Source organism: Acinonyx jubatus, chromosome A3, assembly GCF_027475565.1.
Source record: "Acinonyx jubatus isolate Ajub_Pintada_27869175 chromosome A3, VMU_Ajub_asm_v1.0, whole genome shotgun sequence".
Lineage (NCBI taxonomy): Eukaryota > Metazoa > Chordata > Mammalia > Carnivora > Felidae > Acinonyx > Acinonyx jubatus.
The window spans coordinates 60785611-60808359 of NC_069388.1; the positions used below are offsets into that span (position 1 = coordinate 60785611).

Consider the following 22749-nt stretch of genomic DNA (forward strand, 5'->3'; position numbering starts at 1 on the left):
ATAATGTTACCTTTGTCTGAAAGGTGCTGATAATCTTGAGGAAATAAAACTGGTGCTAATTAAATTATTAGAGGACATTAAGAAACAGTTTATTTGCAGAATTCTCTGATGCTGTAGGAGTTAGGAGGCCTGCCTGTACAGCTGAGATTAGCTGTGTAAGTACTTAATGGACTGCATAACTAAGGAGATGCCACTTGTAAGAGGAAACTCTAATGTGGATACCAAGGAGAACATTAAAATGGATCTATGGATGTCAGATCACTGAGTGTGTGTCCTCCTTAAGAGGAGGCAGTTTAGTATAATGAGTTAGAACATGGACTAAAGCCAGATGGCCTGGATTCAAATTTAGATTCCAAGTATGACTTTGGACAAGTAACTTTTCTGTGCCTCAGTATCCTCATCTATAAAATGAGGACAATAATAGCCCCTAATTCATAAGGCCGATCTGCTCACATAACTTTGCCACTCAGTTTCTCCTAAATTGAAGAGCATGTATCAATGGAATTTGGGGAGAAGGGGACATGATTCAGAATTAGTAGGAAAGCAGGGTGGTATTACAGAAGGAAATGAAAAGATCTGACCATTTTATTCCCTGCCTGCTTCCTCACTAGACTGTAAGCTTTATCTGGACAGAGATTTACTTCATTGTATCCTAGCCCCTGGCTCAGTGTGAGACATAAAATGGGCACTCAGTATATATTTGTTGAATGACTAAATGCATTTCTATGTGTAATTTTAAATATAAACCAATTAAATAGTTTTATATGTTTGGATATGTACTTGTCCAATAATTTTGATGTTTAAATTTTTTTAGCAGCTAGAAACTAATTCAACAACTAGAAATAATCTTTGAAGTATTTGTGACAGTGGTTTTGTTTTTTGTTTTTGTTTTTGTTTTTGTTTTGCTTTTACAGGCCAGTTGGAATGCCAAAAATGGAAAAAGTTTACTTACATAATCCTAGTTCTGAAGAAACTATTACCTTAGTATCAATATCTGCTACAACATCACATTTTCATGCATCATTTTTTCAAAATAGGGTAAGTTTTTCTATAAATGTTTCTCTTGAGTTTGAAATTGAAATATCTAGATGTTTTATGTATAATTTCATTTTGCTATAATTAAAATCCGGTTCGAGTGTTTCATATTTGTTGCGGGTTTCAGTTTGCCCCATTTCCTAAGAATTATCACTTCTCTTAAACACACATTGTGTTTCTCAACATAAAACAATTTAACAATTCCACTTTGAACCTAAGTACTCTGAAAAATGTAGTAGTCAGAAATTTAGTTGATTTTTTTTCCTTTTTAAATAATAAGTAATTCCTCAGTGTTGTGTTAGTTTTCTATTGCTACCCAATAAGCTACCACAAACGTGATGGCTTTAAACAACCCCCACTTATTAGCACATAGTTTATCAGTTGTAAGTCCAGTGTGTTCTTTGCTCAGAGTATCATAAGGCTGTAATTAAGATGTCAGCAGGGCTCAGTCCTTGACTGGAGACTCAGGGAAAATCCACTTCTAAATTCACTCAAGTTGTCGCCAAAACTCATTTCCTTATGCTTGTAGTACTGAAGTCCCCATTTCGTTGCTGGCCCTTGGCCAGGAACCTCTCTCAGTTCCCCAGGGCACCCACATTGCTTGTCACCATCTTTAGGCCAGGAGTAATGTGTCATATCTCCTTTATGCTTTGGATCATTTTGGCTTTCTCTTCTGCCACCAGTAGAGAAAATTCTGCCTTAATCATGTCATTGGGACCACCTGGATAGTCTCCTTTTTCATGAAATGAATGAACTAATGTCCTCAGTTACATTTGCAAAATCCCTTTTTATCATGTAAGGTAATTAACCACAGGTGTGGTATCTCCTCATCGTTACAATCTCAGAGATATTAGGGCAGGAAATTTGGGAGGCTATTTTAGGGTTCTACCTACCACAAGTATCCTCTAAAATTTTACTTTATAATCATTTTCATAGATAGTTTGCAGACTTGTTATTTACATAAAAATTAATCTGACAAAAAAGTTGGGTCTTAATAAATTTTGAATTTGAGAGAATACATACATTAATCTTTAATATATAGACTGCTAAAGTAACAAATAAGCTTCAAAAACAGCTAAATAGCAAGTATTAGAAGGAAGTAAATAAGTGAAACCTAATTTCATCTTCCCAGAGTTTTCACTAATTCCTTTGAAGAGATGTGACCAAATCAAAAGGAGCTTTTTTAAAAAAAAGCATCTAAAATTATATCAATTATTTAGATTTTATACTTCTCCCTTCAAAAATCCTATTTCATCATATGCTGTCCTTAGCAACATATGTTGCTAGCAACATGTCCAGCAACTTCTGAAGTCAAAAACAAAAACAAAACAAAAAAAACTTAATTTCGGCTTTTTTAAATTTAAAAGTATGTTATTAACAAGGAATTGATGAGTTACCATATTGCTTTCAATAGCAAAAACTTCATTTTTGTGGTATTCATGGAAAATGCCCCTTTTCTAATATATTTCTTTAAATAAATTTCCCTTGAGTTATTTTTTGTTGTTACCTAAAGGATGTTTTCAGAGTTTTTATAAACATGCTGATGTTCTCATAATAAAATCCCAGTGCTAGAAGATATTTGTATATTCATCTAGTCTAATAATACCCTCATTATACAAAATGAAGGAAGAGTTCAACTCCAGAGGGGTTTGCCCCCTGTCATGCAGTTAATGACAGGATCCAAGGTGAGGGTCTAGGTGTTCTATTGGCCTACACGGTGATTTGTATCGTATTAAGCTATGGTGTGTGGCATATATGTTATGCCACCTGTACACAGAGATGCACTTATGTGTAAATGCAACCACACGGGCACGGCCAGTTTGCAGAGACATGTTGGGTTAAAGGGCAAAATAGTGAAGTGAAAATGGAAACAGTTTAAAAATAGTTCACAACTGCCCTACAGATTTTATTTTTAACTTGTTAATGGTACTTTGCTAATTCAAGCAATGTTTTGTTGTTTTTAATCATCCAAGCTTAACCCCGTTAAAGGGTTTTCATAGACCAAGAGTTACAATTACAGATTCTTACAGGGGACAGATAGACAATGTAAATGAGAGAAGCAGGCCATGTGGAATGAGGGTGACCTGGAGAGCACGTGGTCTGTCCAAAGGGATCAACCCACACTCTGTTCCAGCCGGTGGTTGCCATGTGGGAATGTAAGCGCATGCCCCATTCTTCTCATGTTCCAAGAAGAAACAGAAATAGGAATTTTTATATGATATCTTCCAGTTTTTACACATTGAAAATAAATTCAATTTTAGAAAGACAGATGGTGTGGACCAAACAAAACAAGCTAACGGCCACTAGTTTGACATTTTCGAACTAGACTCTCCCAGGGACTTATTTCTGCACATGAACTTTATGCAAAGAGGAGAGTTTTTCTGAAAATTCTTCAGAAGGTAAACTAAATGTGCATGTTAGTCAAAGGACAAGTTGAAAACCAATATGTGTTTTCCATTGTCAGGAAATTGGATTACACAATAAAAATAATCTATACCCATCAAAACCTCCAGTTAGGTCAGCTAGATTTGGCTTCAAAAGCAGCTAGCCACAATCTGTGCAGTCTTCTCTGTCTTCTTCTTCCTCTTGGTTTCCGTTTTTACTTCTTGCAGTAAGGTATGGATTCCCAACAGCTCAAGAAATGGAGAGGAGACATGGAATGAATTCTTAAGGGAAGAAATAACCTTATTTCCCCTCCACTTCAATTTTATGCCTATGATAAGAGCCTTTGGTGAACAATGAAAAGAGTCTTCTCATGTTCAGGAGAGTAGACCATTTCTGTAATTTTATTTTAACTCTTTGTCACCTTCTGAATTCCTGGTCGGGTCTTATTTCCTTGAGAATAGAACATTTTGTATAACTCAAGTTTTTGGTGATTTACCACTATCATCTCTATATTAACTAACCAGTAGGAAATAGAGAAAAGAATCATTGTTTTCATAAGGCCAGGTTTAAAGAACCATTTTATAACACACATGCAAATAACCCTCTTATAGGAAGGTCTTGTTTTAACCTGGAAATCAAGAAGAATAAGGGTAATGAGGAATGTGTTTGTGTGACAATTTGTTTTTCTTTGTTTAACTTCTAATAATTATCTGTTATTTATAATTACCTGCTAATTAACTATAGTTGTCTAATTAGTTATAATTACAATTAAAAATTACATAATAAGACTGCAACTTAGGCCTACTCATCTTTCATGACTGTATTGTATATTAGTTGTAAAATATGTAATACATATTTTGTGTCTAAGAATACAGATTTTTTAATACTCTAATAGTCAAATTTTGATTATGGTAAGAATTATTTTTAAAATTGTGATGTAATTGTGGTATAACATTGTGTAAGTTTAAGGTATACAGTGGACATATAACACTGTGTAAATTTAAGGTGTACAAAGTGTTGATTTGATATACTTAGGGGCGCCTGGGTGGCTCAGTCAGTTGAGCGTCATGACTTTGGCTCAGATCATGATCTCATGTCTCAGCTCGTGAGTTTGAACCCCACGTTGGCTCTATGCTCAGAGCCTGGAGCCAGCTTCGGATTCTATGTCTCCCTCTCTCTGTCCCTCCCCTGCTCATGCTCTGTCTCTCTCTAAAAAAATAAACATTGAAATAAAAAAAAATTTTTGATACATTTATAAATTTCTATAGGATTATCACCATAGGATCAGCTAACTTCTCTGTCATGTCACATAATTATCATTTTTATGGCGAGAACTGTTAAGATCTAGTGTCTCAGAAACTTTGAGATTTACAATACAGTTTTATCTGTGATCACTATGCTGTGCATTAGATCTCCAGAACCTCTTTTTCTTATAGTTGCACATTTGTACCCTTCAACAACACATCACTACTTCCCCCTCCATCCAGTCCCTGGTAATCATTGTTCTACTCTCTGTTTTTACATGTTTGGCTTTTTTATTTTTATTTATTTTATTTTATTTTATTTTTTAAGTTTGAGAGAGCACAAACGGGGTAGGGGCAGAGAGAGTGGGGAGAGAGAGAATCCCAATCTCTGCACTAACAGTGCAGAGCCTGATCTGGGGCTTGAGCTCCTGGAACCATGAGATCATGACCTGAGGCGAATCCAAGGGTCTGATGCTGAACTACTCAGGTGCCCCAAGTTTGGCTTTTTTAGGTGCCATATGAGTGATAGCAGAAAGTTTTTGTCTTTTTCTGTCGGAATTATCCCATTTAGCATAATGCCATCAAGGTCCATCAGTGTAGTTGCAAATGGCAGGATTTCCTTTTTTCTTATGACTGAATAATATTCCACAGTGTGTGTGTGTGTGTGCGCGCGTGTGTGCGCGTGCATATCTTTTTTACCTATTCATTTGTTGTAGACACTTGGGTTGTTTCAATATCTTAGCTATTGTGAATAATGCTCCAGTAAAAATGGGAGTGCATATATCTCTTCAATATCCTGTTTTCATTTCCTTTGGATAAATACCCAGAAGTCAGATTGCTAGATCATATGATTGTTCTATTTTTAATTTTTTGAGAATCCTCCATACTGTTTTAAACCAGTTTACATTCCCACCAACAGTATACAGGATTCCCTTATCTCCACATCTCATCAATACTTGTTATCTCTTCTTAATGATAGCCATTCTAACAGTTGTGAAGTGCTATCTCATTGTGGTTTTGATTTGCATTTCCATGATGATTAGAATTGTTGAACATTTTTTTGTATACCTGGTAGTCCTGTCTCCTTCGGGAAAATACCTATTTGGTTCCTCTGCCCATTTTTTATTCAGATTGTTTGGGGTTTTGTTATTAAACTATAGGAGTTCTTTTATGTATTTTAGATATTAACCTCCTATCTGACATATAATTTGCAAATATCTTCTCCCATTTTGCAGGTTTCCTTTTTGTTTTGTTGATCTTTTATTTTGCTATGCAGAAATTTTTTAATTTGATGTCGTCCCACTTGTTGATTTTTGCTTTTGTTGCTGTGCCTTTGGTGTCATATTAAAAAAAAATCGTGGCCCAGGCCAATATCAGTGTTTTCTTCTGGAGGTTTATTGTATTAGGTCTTACGTTTAAGTCTTTAATCCATTTTTAATTAATTCTGGTGAGTGATGGAAGATAGGAGTCCAATTTCATTTTTCTGCATGTGGTTATCCAGTTTTCTTAATACCATTTGTTGAAGAGACTGTCTTTCCCCATGAAGTGTTCTTGGCTCCCTTGTCAAATATTAGTTGACTGTATATGCAGGGATTTATTTCTGGGCTCTCTATTCTGTTCCATTGGCCTATGTGCCTGTACCATACTGTTTTGATCACTTAGCTTCATAGTATAGTTTGAAAGCAGGAAGTGTGATGCCTTAGGCTTTGTTCTTTCTTGAGTCTTGCATGCTTCCATACAAATTTTGGGATTGTTTTATCCGTTTCTGTAAAACATGCCATTGGGCTATTGATAAGGATTGCACTGACTCTATAAATGACTTTAGGTAGTGTGGATATTTTAACAGACAGTTATCAGTATATTCTTCTAATCCATGAGCATGAGGTATCTTTCCATTTGTTTGTGTCTTCTTCAGTTTCTTTCATCAAGGTTTTATAGTTTTCATAACACAGGCATACCTCAGAGATATTATGTGTTTGGTTCCAAACCACCGCAGGAAAGTGAGTATCACAATAAAGTGAGTATCACAATAAAATGAATTTTTTTAGTTTTCCAGAGCACATAAAATTTCTGTTTACACCCTACTGTAGCCTGTTAAGCGTGCAATAGCATTATGTCTTAAAAAACAATGTACATACCTTAATTTAAGAATACTTTATTACTAAAAAATGCTTACCATTATCTGAGTCTTCAGTGAGTCATAATCACTAATTACATATTACCATAAAAATAATAATAATAAAAAGTTTGAAATATTGCAGAAATTACCGAAGTGTGACACAGAGACACAAAGTGAGCAACTGCTAGTAGGAAAAAATAGCACCAGTAGACTTGATCAATGCAGGGTTGCTATAGGCCTTCAATTTGTTAAAAAGAAAAAAAAAAGAGATAAATAAAGTAAATTCAGTTATCTGCAAAGTGCAGTAAAGTGGAGCACAATAAAATGAGGGTACAGCTGTACAAATCTTTCACCTTCTTGGTTAAATTTATTCCCAGGTATTTTTTTTATGCCACTGTGAACCAGGATAGTTTTCTTTATTTCTTTTTCAGATGTTTCACGGTTAGTGTATACCAACACAACTGATTTCTATATGTTGATTTTATATCCTGCAACTATACCAAATTGGTTGATTAATTCCAACAGTTTTTTGGTTGAGTCTTTAGGATTTTTTTTTTCCAATACATGAGTTTATTGTCAAATTGGTTTCCATACAACACCCAGTGCTCATCCCAAAAGGTGCCCTCCTCAATACCCATCACCCACCCTCCCCTCTCTCCCACCCCCGCCAACCCTCAGTTTGTTCTCAGTTTTTAAGAGTCTCTTATGCTTTGGCTCTCTTCCACTCTAACCTCTTTTTTTTTTTTTCTTCCCCTCCCCCATGGGTTTCTATTAAGTTTCTCAGGATCCACATAAGAGTGAAACCATATGGTATCTGTCTTTCTCTGTATGGCTTATTTCACTTAGCATAACACTCTCCAGTTCCATCCACGTTGCTACAAAAGGCCAGATTTCATTCTTTCTCATTGCCACGTAGTACTCCATTGTGTAAATAAACCACAATTTCTTTATCCATTCATCAGTTGATGGACATTTAGGCTTTTCTCTCTCTCTCTCTCTCTCTCTCTATATATATATATAAGACCATATCATCTGCAAATATGACAGTTTTACTTATTCCTTTCTGATTCAGGTGCCTTTTATTTCCTTATCTTGCCTAATTGATCTAACTAGGCCTTTCAGTATTATGTTGAGTAAGTGTGGTAAGAGTAGGCACCCTGATGTTTTTTGTCATTGAGTATGATGTTAGCTGTGGATTTTTCCTTATAAGGCCTTTTTTTTTTTTTTTAACTAAGATATCTTTTTGTGTTTATTTATTTTAAGAGAGAGAGCAGGGGAGGGGCAGAGAGAGAGAGAATTCCAAGAAGGCTCCATGCTGTCAGTGCAGAGCCCAACATAGGGCTCAATCTCACAAACTGTGAGAGCGTGACCTGAATCAAAATCAGGAGTCATACACTTAACCGAGAGAGCCACCCATACATACCCTTATGTATGGCCTTTATTATGAAGAGTTGTATCCTAGCTGTACCCAGTCTACTGGGGGTTTTTATCATTAAAATATGTTGTATTTTGTCACATGCTTTTGATTTTTATGTTTTATCTTTTATTTTTATCTCTTTATCTTTTGTTAATATGGTATATCACATTTACTGATTTGCATATGTTGAACCATCCTTTCATCCCAAGGGTAAATCCTGCTTGGTCATGGTGTATATATAATACTTTCAATATGTTTTAGATTCCATTTGCTAATATTTTTTTAAGAATTTTTGCATCTATATTCATCAGGGGTATTGGTCTGTAGTTCCTTCTTTGTTCTTGTCTGGCTTTGGTATCAGGGTAATGCTGGGTTTGTAAAATGAGTTTTGAAATGTTGTGTCCCTTCAGTTTTTTGGAAGAATTTGAGAAAGATTGGCATTAATTCTTCCTTAAATATTTGGTAGAATTCATTAGTGAAACCAGCTTATCCTGAGGTTTTCTATGTTGGGAGATTGTTGATTTCTGATTCAATCTTCTTACTCACTGGTCTATTCAGATTTTCTATTTCTTCCTGTTTCGGTCTTGGAAGGTTGTTTCTCAGCATTTATCCATTTCTTCTAGCTTATCTGATTTATTGGCATATAATTGTTCATACTAGTGTTTTATGATCCTGTGTATTTCTGTAGTATCAATTGTAATGTCTCCTCTTTCATTTCTGACTTTGAGTATTCTCTTCTTTTTCATGGTTTGTGTAGCTAGAGGTTTGCCAATTTTGTTTTATCTTTTTGAAAACAGCTCTTAGTTTCACTGTTTTTTTTTTCATTATTGTTTTTCTGCTCTCTATTTCTGCTCTGATTTTCTTTCCTTCTGCTGACTTTGGGTTTCCTTGAGGTGTAAAGTTAGGCTGTTTATTTGAGTTGTTTTCTTAACATGTACATTTACTACTATAAAGTTCCCTCTTAAAACTACTTCTGCAGCATCCCATAAGTTTTGGTATGTTGTATTTTCATTTTCCTTTGTTTGAGTATCTTTTTTTTAGGTTTCCCTTTTGATTTCTTTTTTGACCCCTTGGTTGTTCAGAGATATGTTGTTTAATTTCCACACATTTGTAGATTTTCCAGCTTTCCTTTTGTTGATTTCTAGTTTCATACCATTATGGTCTGAAAATATACTTGTTATTATTTCCATCTTCTTAAATTTGCCATGAGACTTTTTCTGTGTATTCTCATATGGTCTGCATCAGAGAATGTTTTATGTGCACTTGAGAAAAACATGTATTTGCTGCTATCAGATGGAATGTTCTATAAATGTTAGGCCTATTTGGTCTAATATATGGGTCAAGTCCAACATTTCCTTGTGGTTGTTCTGTCTGGATGATCTATCCATTGAAGAAAGTATGGTATTGAGGTCCTCTGCTTTATTTTTGTGTTGTCTGTTTTCTCCCTTCAAATCTGTCAATATTTGTTAATGTATTTAGATGCTCAGATGTTGGGTACATATGAATATATAGTTGTTATATCCTCTTGAAGCCTTGGCCCCTTTATCATTATTTAATGACCTTCTTTGTCACTTGTGACCATTTTTGGCTTTTAAAGTCTGTTTAGTCTGGTAAAAGCATAGCTACCCCTACTCTCTTTTGGTTTCCACTTGGACTAAATGGCTTTTTCCAGCCCTTCACTTTGAGCCAGTTTGTGTTCTTAAAACTGAAGTGAGCCTTCTGTACGCAGTATAGAGTTGGATTTCATTTCTTTCTTTTTTTTTTTTTTATGAAATTTATTGTCAAATTGGTTTCCATACAACACCCAGTGCTTATCCCAACAGGTGCCCTCCTCCATACCCATCACCCACCCACCCCTCCCTCCCACTCCCCATCAACCCTCAGTTTGTTCTCAGTTTTTAGGAGTCTCTTATGTTTTGGCTCCCTCCCTCTCTAGCCATTTTTTTTCCTTCCCCTCCCCCATGGTCTTCTGTTAAGTATCTCAGGATCCACATAAGAGTGAAAACATATGGCATCTGTCCTTCTCTGTATGACTTATTTCACTTAGCATAACACTCTCCAGTTCCATCCATGTTGCTACAAAAGGCCAGATTTCATTCTTTCTCATTGCCACGTAGTATTCCGTTGTGTATATAAACCACAATTTCTTTATCCATTCATCAGTTGATGGACATATAGGCTCTTTCCATAACTTGGCTATTGTTGAGAGTGCTGCTATAAACATTGGGGTACAAGTGCCCCTATGCATCAGTACTCCTGTATCCCTTGGGTAAATTCCTAGCAGTTCTATCGCTGGGTCATAGGGTAGGTCTATTTTTTATTTTTTGAGGAACCTCCACACTGTTTTCCAGAGTGGCTGCACCAGTTTGCATTCCCACCAACAGTGCAAGAGGGTTCCCATTTCTCCACATCCTCTCCAGCATCTATGGTCTCCTGTTTTGTTCATTTTAGCCACTCTGAGTGGTGTGAGGTGATATCTGAGTATGGTTTTGATTTGTATCTCCCTGATGAGGAGCGACGTTGAGCATCCTTTCATGTGCCTGTTGGCCATCTGGATGTCTTCTTTAGAGAAGTGTCTATTCATGTTTTCTGCCCATTTCTTCACTGGGTTATTTGTTTTTCAGGTGTGGAGTTTGGTGAGCTCTTTATAGATTCTGGATACTAGCCCTTTGTCCGATATGTCATTTGCAAATATCTTTTCCCATTCCGTTGGTTGCCTTTTAGTTTTGTTGGTTGTTTCCTTTGCTGTACAGAAGCTTTTTATCTTCATGAGGTCCCAGTAGTTCATTTTTGCTTTTAATTCCTTTCATTTCTATATCTAGTTCCTGTGTGCCTTTTGATTGGTGAATTCAATTTGTTAACATTCAGAGTTATTCTTGGTATGTAAAGACTTACTAATGCCATCTTCTTAATGGCTTTGTGGGTGTTTTGTATTTCCACTGATTCTCTTTTCCTCTGTTTCCGCCTACCTTTAAGACACGTGATTTTCCATGGTATCAGTCTGTTTCCCCTTTAATTTTTGTGAATCTGTTCTTGCTTCTTGATACCATGAAGCTTACGTAAAACATCTTACAGATAAAGCAGCCCATTTTAAGCTGATAGCAACTTAACTTCGGTTGCGTGTAAAAGCTTTACCTTTTTAATTTTTCCCCCTTTTTTTATATGCTTGATGTCATTATTTAACTCTTTTTATATTTTGTATTCATTAACAAATTATAGTAGCTATAATTATTTTTCATACTCTTCTTCTTTAAGCTTTGTATTACAGTTAGGTGGTTAACACACCATCCCATTACAGAATTAGAATTTTCTATGTCTAACTGTGTATTTACCTTTACTCAGTGTGTTGTATACTTTCATATGTTTTTGTGTCATTATTAGTGTCTTTTCATTTCAGCTAGAATTCTTTTCAGCATTTCTTGCAAAGCAAGTCTAGAGGTAGTGAACTCCCTCAGAATTCTCCAGTGAATTGTTAGTCCAGGAAAGTCTTTATTTCTGCTTTGCATCTGAAGGATAACTTTGCCAGATAAGAGTATTCTTGGCTAGCAGTTTTTTCTTTCAGTACTTCGAATATGTCATCTCACTCCTGGCCTATACAGTTTCTGCTGAGAAATCACTAATATAGCCTCATGGAATTCTTTTGTAGGTTACAATCTTTTTTTCCCTGGGTACTTTTAGGATTCTGTTTTTATCTTTGAGTTTTGACACTTTGATTATACGATGTGTTGGAGAAGGTCTTTTGCATTGAGTTAATAGGGTTATCTATTAGCTTTATGAATATAGATGTCCAAGCTTCTCCCCAAGTTTGGGAAGTTCTCACCTATTATTTCTTTGAATAAACTTTCTACCCTCTTCTCCCTCTCTTCTCTGAAACTCTAATTAGTATATTTGTTCTTTGATGGAAAACCATAGACCTAATAGGCTTTCATCACTCTTTTTGACTCTTTTTCCTTTGTTCTGCTCTAATGGGTTAATTCAAAATTTCTAGATCACTTATTTGATCTTCTGTTTGCTTCACTCTGCCATACATGCTGTCTATTGCTTTTTATTATTATTATTATTATTATTATTATTATTATTATTATTTAATTTCAGCCATTGAAATCTTAAGCTCCAGAATTTCAGTTTGGTTCTTTCCTAAATTATTTCATTTTGTTTGTGTGTTATTTCCTAATTTCATTGAACAGCCCTTCTGAATTTTCTTATAGATCATTGAATTTGTTCAAAAGAACTACTTTGAATCTTTTATCAGCTAGTTTGCAAAATTCTGTGCTTTTGGTTGTTGGAGAATTACTATTTGTGATCACATTGTTTTGATTTTTCATGTTCCTTGTAGCTTTGCATTTCCACTTTTGCATTTGAAGTAACAGACACATTTTTAAATCTTTACTAGTTGTCTTCAGATGGGGTAATAATAACAGCACCAACTGTTATATTTGTTAGTGCTGTTATATTTGGGTTTTCTCCACCTTTTAGATTTTCCAGAAAATAGTGCTCAAGTTTGTGGTTTCTCCCTTACCCACAGGTCCTACTGTTTTTCTGATAACAGTCCATTTACTGAACTTGCTCTCACCACTGCACTTGGGAGTGAGCACCAGGAGCCAGCTGCAGTGTGAGGGGAGATGGGGGTTTAGCACTCAGGGCATTAGAGTACCTATGGTATGGGGATCCTCAAGTAAAGTATTCCCAGAGGCTCATGGGCAGACTTCCTGCTGAAGTCCTGAGCACAGTCAGCAGGAACTGTGTACCTTTAATGCCCTTTGATATTCTTATCTGTCCCTTTCCTGCTCTGCTCCCACCTCCAGTTTTGGAGGTCCTGCCTCAGTACTCTGGGTGCGCTGGAGAGAAATGGGTTTCCCGTGCCATGTCCTGCACAACTCACATAGCCAGGTACTCATTGACTGCTATCCTTTTCTCTTGTGGGTGAGGTCACCACTGCTGGATAATTTATTCCCATGGAGTGTTGCCTTGGCAGGGTAGTTCCGGAAGAGGGAGTGGCACTGGGAAAATTCCTCTTAAGGTTTCCACCGTGACCAAACTTTTTTGTTTGTTTGTTTTTTGTTTCAATGGCATAATGGAATATGTCCCCAAAAAGGCTGGACTTTTGCAATATCTCTCTTGTCCACGGCTATCTTCCTAGGTCGGTACTCTACAGATTTTTTTCCCCAATGGCAAGAGTGGTTGGGACAAATGTAGTGGTTCTGTAGCCCATACTAAAGTTTGTCCATCTACTACCAGATGTACAGGTGGTTGAGACAACTCCCAGGTCCCCTGGCATATGGTGCTGAATCCCACATTTTCCACAAAGGCACTTCAGTTTGTGGATGGATATCTAATCCATAGCTTAAATGCAGGGACCAAAAGGGGCACCCGGGTGGCTCAGTCAGTTGAGCTTCTGACTTTGGCTCAGGTCATGATCTCACAGCTTGTGGGTTCGAACCCCGCATCGGGCTCTGTGCTGACAGCTCAGAGCCTAGAGCTGTTCTGGATTCTGTGTATCCCCTCTCTCTGCCCCTTCCCCACTCACACTCTGTCTCTCAAAAATAAATAATAAAACATTAAAAGTGGGGAAGGGACAGAAAGACACAATGTCTTTTGCTGCCATGATGGTGACATCACTCCTCCAATTTTTTTTTAATGTTAATTTATTTATTTTGAGAGAGAGAAATAGAAAGTGATGACCAGTGGGAGGGGCAAAGAGAGAGGGAGACAGAATCCCAAGCAGGCTTCACAACTGTGAGCACAAAGCCTTATGCGGAGCTTGAACCCACGAACCATGAGATCATGACCTGAGCCGAAACCAAGAGTTGGACACTTAACTGACTGAGCCACCCAGGCACCCCATCACTCTTACAATTTTAAATAAGATAGTCAGGGCAAGCCTCATTCAGAAGGTGACATTTGAACAGACTTGAAGGAGGTAACGGAGAGGACTGTATGGAAGGAAGTGGAATATATGGAAGAAGAACATTCCAGACAGAAGGTACAGGCAGTATAAAGGCTCCTATGTGAAAACACACCTGTATGCAAAGAGGACAGTGTGGTTAGCTAGGCCAGAGTGATCAAGAATGAGAGAAGTGAAGGGGAATAGGTAGGGTAGATTGTGAAGGGCTGTACAAGCTATGATATGAGGACTTTGGCTCTTATCCTGATTGAACTTGGAAGCCTTCATGGATTTGAGCAGAAAAATGAAATGATAGCTTACGTTTTGTAAGTATCACTACTTATCAAAAAGAGATCATACGGTACCTGGGTGGCTCAGTCAGTTAAGCATCCAACTCTTTATTTCAGCTCAGGTCATGATACCAGGGTTTGTGAGTTTAAGCCCCACATCAGGCTCCATGCTGGCAGTTCAGAGCCTGCTTGGGATTCCCTCCCTCTGCCTCTCCCCTGCTCATGCGCTCGCTCTCTCTCTCAATAAGTAAAAAAACAAAAAACAAACAATGAAGAGCAAAGGGAGAATCAGGAACACCAGTTACATTAGCTGCTGCAGTACCCCATGGTAAGAAGACAATTACTCTGACAAGAGTGAAGAACTGAAGAAAGCTGTTGGATTTGGGATATATTTTGAAGATACAGCCAATAAGCTCTCCTGATGTGGGACTAAGAGAAAGAGAAGAGTCAAGATTGACTCTCTGTTTTTTTCCCCAAGCTACAAAAGGACAGAATTGCCATCAACCGAGATGGAGAAGGCTGAGGATAGAGCAGGTTTCGGGAGTACAATCAGTAGTTCAGTTTTGGATGTGTTAGACTTGAGGTGTCCTTAGACATCCAAGTGCCAAGGACAGTTGGTGCCAAGGTCCAAGTGCCAAGTGACAGTTGGTGTCTGAGTTTGGATAATAAGAGAAAGGACCGAACTTGAAATGGAAGTTTAAGAGTCACTGGTGAAGATACAAAGTCGTGGACCTGGATGAGCTCACCAAGGGAGCCAGCCAGGGACTGAGCTGTGGTACAAAGGTGAGAGATACTTAGCTGCAGATAATGTTCGGTTAAAGCTAGCACACCTTGTTTGTTCTTCGTTACTTTTTATACTGTTTTCTAATTTTTTATCATACCAAATTCATCTAATTTAGAAAGTGTGTGGGAAAGAGGACAAAAGGATGATTTGTAGCAAATCTGATTAATTCTTATGGGAAGATTACATTCCTGAGTCTGACTTTGCTGTTCTGTTTTGTTATATCATTGTCACTTGGAATTAGATTTTCTCTGTTATTAAAAAAAGAAGAAAGGAAATATTTGTTCTATCTCAACATCTTCTTAAAGTACTGAGATAATAATGTACTCAAGTCTTGATAGGTATTGAGAACTGTCAAAGAGAACTTGTACTCATATCTAGACTCTTCTCTGTTCCACCCCATCTTCTTTCCCACCGGATAGAAATGACATCATGGAGCAAAGCCTCCATCTTCCATAGGAATTAAGCAGTGAGACTGGCCATATTTATGGTTTCTTTAATAATTAGGATCTCAGATATCATCTAATAAAACTGGCTTATTTTGAAATTAAGAGAAATTGAGACCTACAAAGGTTCAATGACTTGCCAAAATCAGTTTCTTTTTTTGTTTTTTTGTTTTTTGTTTGTTTTTAATGTTAGTTTTGAGAGAGAAAGAGACAGTGCATGTGGGATAGGGGCAGAGAGAGAGTGAGACACAGAATTCAAAACAGGCTCCCGGCCGTCAGCCCAGAGCCCGACGCAGGACCCAAACCCACAAACCGCGAGATCATGACCAGAGCCAAAGTTGAATGCTTAACCAACTGAGCCACCCAGGTGCCCCTCAAAATCAGTTAATGGCAGAATTAGAAACTCAGATCTCCAATGTGTCACCTACTTACTCAAAACTAGATGTCCAGTTCTGGTAGTAGCAAAAGGTTATGCTAAGAATTAAGCATTCCATGATGATTTTCCTTACCTTTTGTAACTTAGATGGGCTTTTGAAAGATATTATTTAAATATTTACATACATTCCCATAAAAATTTTAAAGGAAACCAGTTTTTTCTCTGGCTGGATAAATTTCCCTGTAGTAAACCATAGGCCTTGTGAGTATCTTCATTGACATTAGAACTGTTGTCAATAGACAGCAACATGCAGAAGATTGAAACTAGACCACTTTCTCACACCATTCACAAAAATAAACTCAAAATGGATAAAGGACCTGAATGTGAGACAGGAAACCATCAAAACCCTAGAAGAGAAAGCAGGAAAAGACCTCTCTGACCTCAGCCACAGCAATTTCTTACTTGACACATCCCCAAAGCCAAGGGAATTAAAAGCAAAAATGAACTACTGGGACCTTATGAAGATAAAAAGCTTCTGCACAGCAAAGGAAACAACCAACAAAACTAAAAGGCAACCAACGGAATGGGAAAAGATATTTGCAAATGACATATCGGACAAAGGGCTAGTATCCAGAATCTATAAAGAGCTCACCAAACTCCACACCTGAAAAACAAATAACCCAGTGAAGAAATGGGCAGAAAACATGAATAGACACTTCACTAGAGAAGACATCCAGATGGCCAACAGGCACATGAAAAGATGCTCAATGTCACTCCTCATCAGGGAAATACAAATCAAAACCACACTCAGGTATCACCTCACGCCAGTCAGAGTGGCCAAAATGAACAAATCAGGAGACTATAGATGCTGGAGAGGATGTGGAGAAACGGGAACCCTCTTGCACTGTTGGTGGGAATGCAAACTGGTGCAGCCACTCTGGAAAACAGTGTGGAGGTTCCTCAAAAAATTAAAAATAGACCTACCCTATGACCCAGCAATAGCACTACCAGGAATTTACCCAAGGGATACAGGAGTACTGATACATAGGGGCACTTGTACCCCAATGTTTATAGCAGCACTCTCAACAATAGCCAAACTATGGAAAGAGCCTAAGTGTCCATCAACTGACGAATGGATAAAGAAATTGTGGTTTATATACACAATGGAGTACTACATGGCAATGAGAAAGAATGAAATCTGGCCTTTTGTAGCAACATGGATGGAACTGGAGAGTGTTATGCTAAGTGAAATAAGCCATACAGAGAAAGACAGATACCATATGGTTTCACTTTTATGTGGATCCTGAGAAACTTAACAGAAACCCATGGGGAAGGGGAAGGAAAAAAAAAGAGGTTAGAGTGTCAGAGAGCCAAAGCATAAGAGACTCTTAAAAACTGAGAACAAACTGAGGGTTGATGGGGGGTGGGAGGGAGGGGTGGGTGGGTGATGGGTATGGAGGAGGGCACCTTTTGGGATGAGCACTGGGTGTTATGGGAACCAATTTGACAATAAACTTCATATATTGAAAAAAAAACTGTTGTCAGTAGGAATACCATACTCATTGATTGTAAACAATTTTTTAACATTTTTAGATCTCTGAAATTTTGGGTTTAATTTACTCTTTTTTTAGTTTCTCAAGGTGGAAACATAGATTATTGATTTGAAGCATTTCCCAAAATAAGTATGTTTTATCTGCAGCCAGCAAATTTTGATATGTCGTGTTTTAATTTCTAGTTGATTCAAAATATTTTAATTTCCCTGTGACTACCCCTTGGACCAATGGGTTATTTAGAAGTTTGTTAATTTCAAGCTACTTAGAGATTTACCAGGTATCCTTCTCTTACTGACTTTGGCTCAGATGTAACCTCCATCTAGTGTCTACAGCTTCCAGGGGTTATATACTCTGATTTTAGCCCACTGTCAGCTTTTAGCGGTGTATAAAAATTTTAGCTGAATTCTATTTACCCTCATATGGTAGCCTCATCTTCCCATTTTCTGCCATGGGTGAGCCATTACTCACATTCCATCTCTCCTTGGAGGTGCTTGTCTTTCCTTAAATTTTGAGCTACCTGATATCTGTGGAGGGTCAAGAAACTCTGTGATAGGGTCAAGAAAAGTTACATTTTTGTAGATTATCCTTTTGGTTGTTGATAATGCACAGGAAATGCTCTTTCCAGCTTTCTGCTTCCTGAGGTGAAGCCAGAAGTCTCAATGCCAGGTATTTTAAGCTACAATTTGGGGAGTGTTTTAGAGTTCAAGCCATAGAGGCAAATGAGAAAGGTTGATGACTTTACACATTAAAATGCATCATAAGGCTTCATCACAGACAGAACTACAGTCACAGTCCCTTGAACTCCATGGAGTAGCCCTATTGTTTTGTTGTAATAAAGTTTTATTTCACTAACTACAATGACATTCTCAACCTGTACAAGAAAACAGGAGTGAGTTTCTGTGCATATTGTCACTCCTGCCTTCTTTCCTAATTTAAGTTGCTGGCACATACAGCGCCATGTGTGAATGGCTGACAGAGGTCAAGGGGTTAAGGCGTGGGCTTATTTCTTCTTTGGAATAGTACAGTTGTTGTTTAGTTGTAGAGTAGTACATCTATATAAGAAGCTCAGCCTCAGCTCAACTCCTACTGAATTATGTGATGATGGAACAGTCTGTAATTAGGTACTTCATTCCAGCCTAATGATTGTTGAATGAACAGCATCTAATTGGTAATTGATAAAGCTGTGTGACTGTAGACATCAGTATGAAGACATCGTTTTTATTATTTTTCATTGCAGAATAATTTGGCTAATTTAAAGCTTAAACCTTCAGTGGGAGAAGCTAGTTCATGGAAATGATTGTGAGATGATTGCTTTACAAACTTCAGCTATTTAATTGCGGTCAGCATAATTGGATTTTTTAGTTACTCATTTAACTTTATTTGTTGCTCTTCTTTTTCAGAAAATACTTCCAGGAGGAAATACGTCATTTGATGTAGTTTTTCTTGCAAGAGTAGTGGGAAATGTAGAAAATACTTTATTTATTAACACGTCCAATCATGGGGTATTTACTTATCAGGTAAGAACCAGGACTAAATCTTTTATTTATTTTATAAAATATCGTTCTTATCTCCAACCTATCCTATGACTCTCTTTAAAAACTCAGGGATAATAGGAAATGTGAGAGTTTAGACTGAGAGCATTTTTATTCACTGCTATGTCTGTGACTAGCCCCTATCAAATCAGACTGAACAAATGATCTTTTAAAGCTATAGCTAAAGTTTTAATGTAAGATTGTTGGCAAAAGAATAGTAAAAAATATTTTATAATAATTTTTTTAATTTTTATTTTGCACATTTATGAAGCGTACTTGATAATAGTTTCAAAATTAAAACATGCATGCTCCCTTTTCTTTAGTGAATAGATTGCTTAAAATTTGTTCTTATTTCCTCTGTGTAATGTTTAGGTTGTTAGAGATTGTTAATGTCTTATGAGTCAAGATTTTTATAATCAAGGTTATCAAGATTGTTAAGAAGAATTGCTTCTGTGGCACTATACTACATACTTTACAAACATTTCTGCATGCGTTATAGATACTGTTATTCTCATTTGTTTAGATAAGGAAGGTGAAGCTTAGAAAGGTTAAGTAATTTGTTCAAATTATGCTACTAATAGATTATTAAGCAGGGATTCAAACCCATGCCTTTATAACTACAAAGACCATCCTATTAACCACTGTATTATACTGCGCATAGAACACAGTGTTTTAACTCCTTACTTAGATAATGTCTTACTTTACAGTTTTTATGATTTTGTTTTTGAACATTTCTTTTCTAGGACCCAGAACATACCACATATCTTGAGAATTCATGTCAGTAAACCAATTAGTTAGGCACTTGTATTTATATACAGTGAATGTGTCTTTAACAGTTGTTTAGTAGGCAACCTGTGTAGGTGAATAACTTAGAAGTGCTATATAGATGATGCTCATTTAACATACACCTGTTGAGTAAATGAAGACTGTCATAAGAATATTACTACCATTGCCCTCTAGGGGCAGCCTAACCGACTTAGGTGGATGTGGCCAAGCTGTACTACTTGAGGGTTGTAATCGGTTTGTTCTCAAGCAGAGCCTCAGTGGCCAGCTGCTTTTCTTCACCTCTCCACATCTAGTCTTTCACAAAGTCTGCCTCCTAAATATATCTTGAGTCTAACTCGCTCCTCCACACTGCCACTGCTCTCTTCTAAGCCACCATTACCTCTCCCTGGGTTACACCATAGCCTCCAACAGGCCTTCCACTCCTCCACTGTCCTTACCATAGTCTGTTATTCACTGTAGTCGGAATGATCTTCTGTGAACATAAATCACATCTAGTCAACTTCCCCATGGAAATCTTTATGTCGTCCTATTGCTTTCAGAGCAAAATGTAAATTTGTGACCAAGGCCAACAAGGCTCTGAGGTTCTGACTCCCATATGTTCCTTCCATTCCATCCCATTTGACCATGCTTCTCATCTTATTCCTGATCTTCAAGTTAACCCCTTTCCTGCCTTGTTTCCTTTGTATACTTCCCCTCACCCAAATACACTCTCAGTGCTGGTTTGTTCTCATCTTGCATCAGCTCATAATCACTTCCCCAGAGAAGATGACCTTGACCATGCTCCCTAAAAGAATATTCCAGCCTCACCCCAGCCAGTTATTCTATATCACATTACCATTTTTTAAAAACTTTTTTATTGTTATTTAGTGTGCCTCTCATACTGGAATGTAAGTTGCATGAGGGCAGGCACATTATCTATCTTGTTTACTATTGAATCATTCACACTGTATATATTTGTGCCTAGCAAATCATAGGCACTTAAGAAATATTTGTCATTTGACTGATGGGCTCACTCTGTTTAGTCAACCCAGGACCTTGCTTTCTCATGTGGGAATGACCTGGAGCTGGATTTGAGAAATTGTTTGAGCCCTAGATCCATCTTCTTCTCATGGTTGGAATAAGGAAATCTTTTGATTCCCTGTTGCCTTCTTTTGTCTATTCTGTGAGCTCATGAAGGACTGCTATCATTTTAATTTCCAATATATTATAGAAATAATTCCAAATACACATATATGTAGTAAATCAAATATATAGCCAAATCAAGGATAGAAATCACATGTGTATTCTTTTTAAAGGTAGTCAAGATTTTTCCATCTAAATAAGACACATCAGTTTTCCCTAGATCAATCAGTTATAACTATATGAAAGCAACCCAGATTGCATTTTTTTCTCCTTTAAAATAGGTATTTGGTGTTGGAGTTTAACCCAGATTGCATTTTTTTCTCCTTTAAAATAGGTGTTTGGTGTTGGAGTTCCAAATCCATATCGACTGAGGCCATTCCTTGGGGCCAGAGTCCCTGTGAACAGCAGTTTCTCACCTATAATAAATATACACAATCCTCACAGTGAGCCTTTACAGGTGAGTTTATGTTGATGATATTGAATGAGTTACATTTTGGTGGAAATTAATGCTTACCATGAAATCTCAGTTTGTTACAGTTTGCAAGACTATTTAAAATAATGGGATTTTATAGATGTATCAAAGAGTGGTTATTCTTTTAATGCAACTTGCTGTGGTCAGAATTTTTGATTACAATAGTCCAGGTATTGACTTTTTGGAACCACTTTTTAAACAACTGTGGTTTCTCTGGTGTTACAGTTTAGCAGGTCTGCATTTAACTTAAGAGTTTTCAACTACACAAGGCCATTGCTTTTCTGATGTAACGTAAATTTTTAAAACAGTTCATACTTATTTTTGGTAATAAGTTTTGGGTGATGGCAGCCTGGAAGTTAAAGTCTGAGGAAGGGTAAATATAGAATCACGATTAAAGCAAACTTATTTTTTGTTTAAAAAGTCCAACTCCTGGGATGCCTGGGTGGCTCAGTCAGCTGAGCATCCTACTCTCAATTTCCACCCAGGCAACGAACCCAAGGTCATGGGATTGAGCCTAGTATTGGGCTCCACGCTGAGCATGGAGTCTGCTTAAGATTCTCTCCCTCTCTGTCTCTCTCTTTCTCTTTCTTTGCACCCCTCCCCTGCTCTCTCTAAAGATGAGATGAGATGAGATGAGATGAGATGAGATGAGATGAGATGAGATGAGATGAGATGAGATGGGATGAGATAAGATAATCCAACTCCTAATTTTACTCAATCTGTTAGGTACTGATTGTTTTCAAATTTGACATCTCTCCTCACTAGTTCCTGGTCTCTTTTATAGTCAGAGTGGCAAGTGTCACTCCTTTATGTGTTTCCTAAAATCACCACCATACATCCCGAGAGACTTCCAACTATGTGACATTTGCTGCCACTGTAGGTTCTAGTTGCGTTGTCTGGTTGAAAGGAGATGTGGATGCTTTCTGGAATAGTTTATAATATCCACACCCAGCCTCCCCAAAGTTCTTTAGGACCAGTACTGCAGGCCTTAACAGTAGCTTGAACATAACAGGAGGAGGGAAAATACTACATATTGTAGTAAGCTACAGAGCTTTGACAACCAAACTGATTCTTGTCATCCCAGAACCCCCGGTAGAAATGTTCATGAACAATGGAAAAGAAAATGTAGAAGAGAAAAAAATGAGATTTTTAGAGCCTGAATTGTGAAATTATATGCTAAGATAGCAAAAAAGAGGTTTCTTCCCAACGTTTGGCTAACAATGAGGTGAGCATAACTACTAATAAAAATACTCTACCCAAATTTGAATTATTTTTAGCTAGATATTTTCATTACAAGAGAAGAAAAG

General features: G+C 37.2%; 1 protein-coding gene across 1 annotated transcript in view; it reads left to right on the forward strand.

The window, feature by feature from the left end:
- The window catches only part of TMEM131 (transmembrane protein 131), a 235913-nt gene that overhangs the window by 133969 nt on the left and 79195 nt on the right, over nt 1–22749 (forward strand). The window contains exons 5-7 of the mRNA XM_027072610.2: nt 915–1038; nt 18931–19047; nt 21305–21427. Coding sequence (XP_026928411.1) covers nt 915–1038; nt 18931–19047; nt 21305–21427 — 364 coding nt within the window. The remainder of the gene's footprint in view (nt 1–914; nt 1039–18930; nt 19048–21304; nt 21428–22749) is intronic.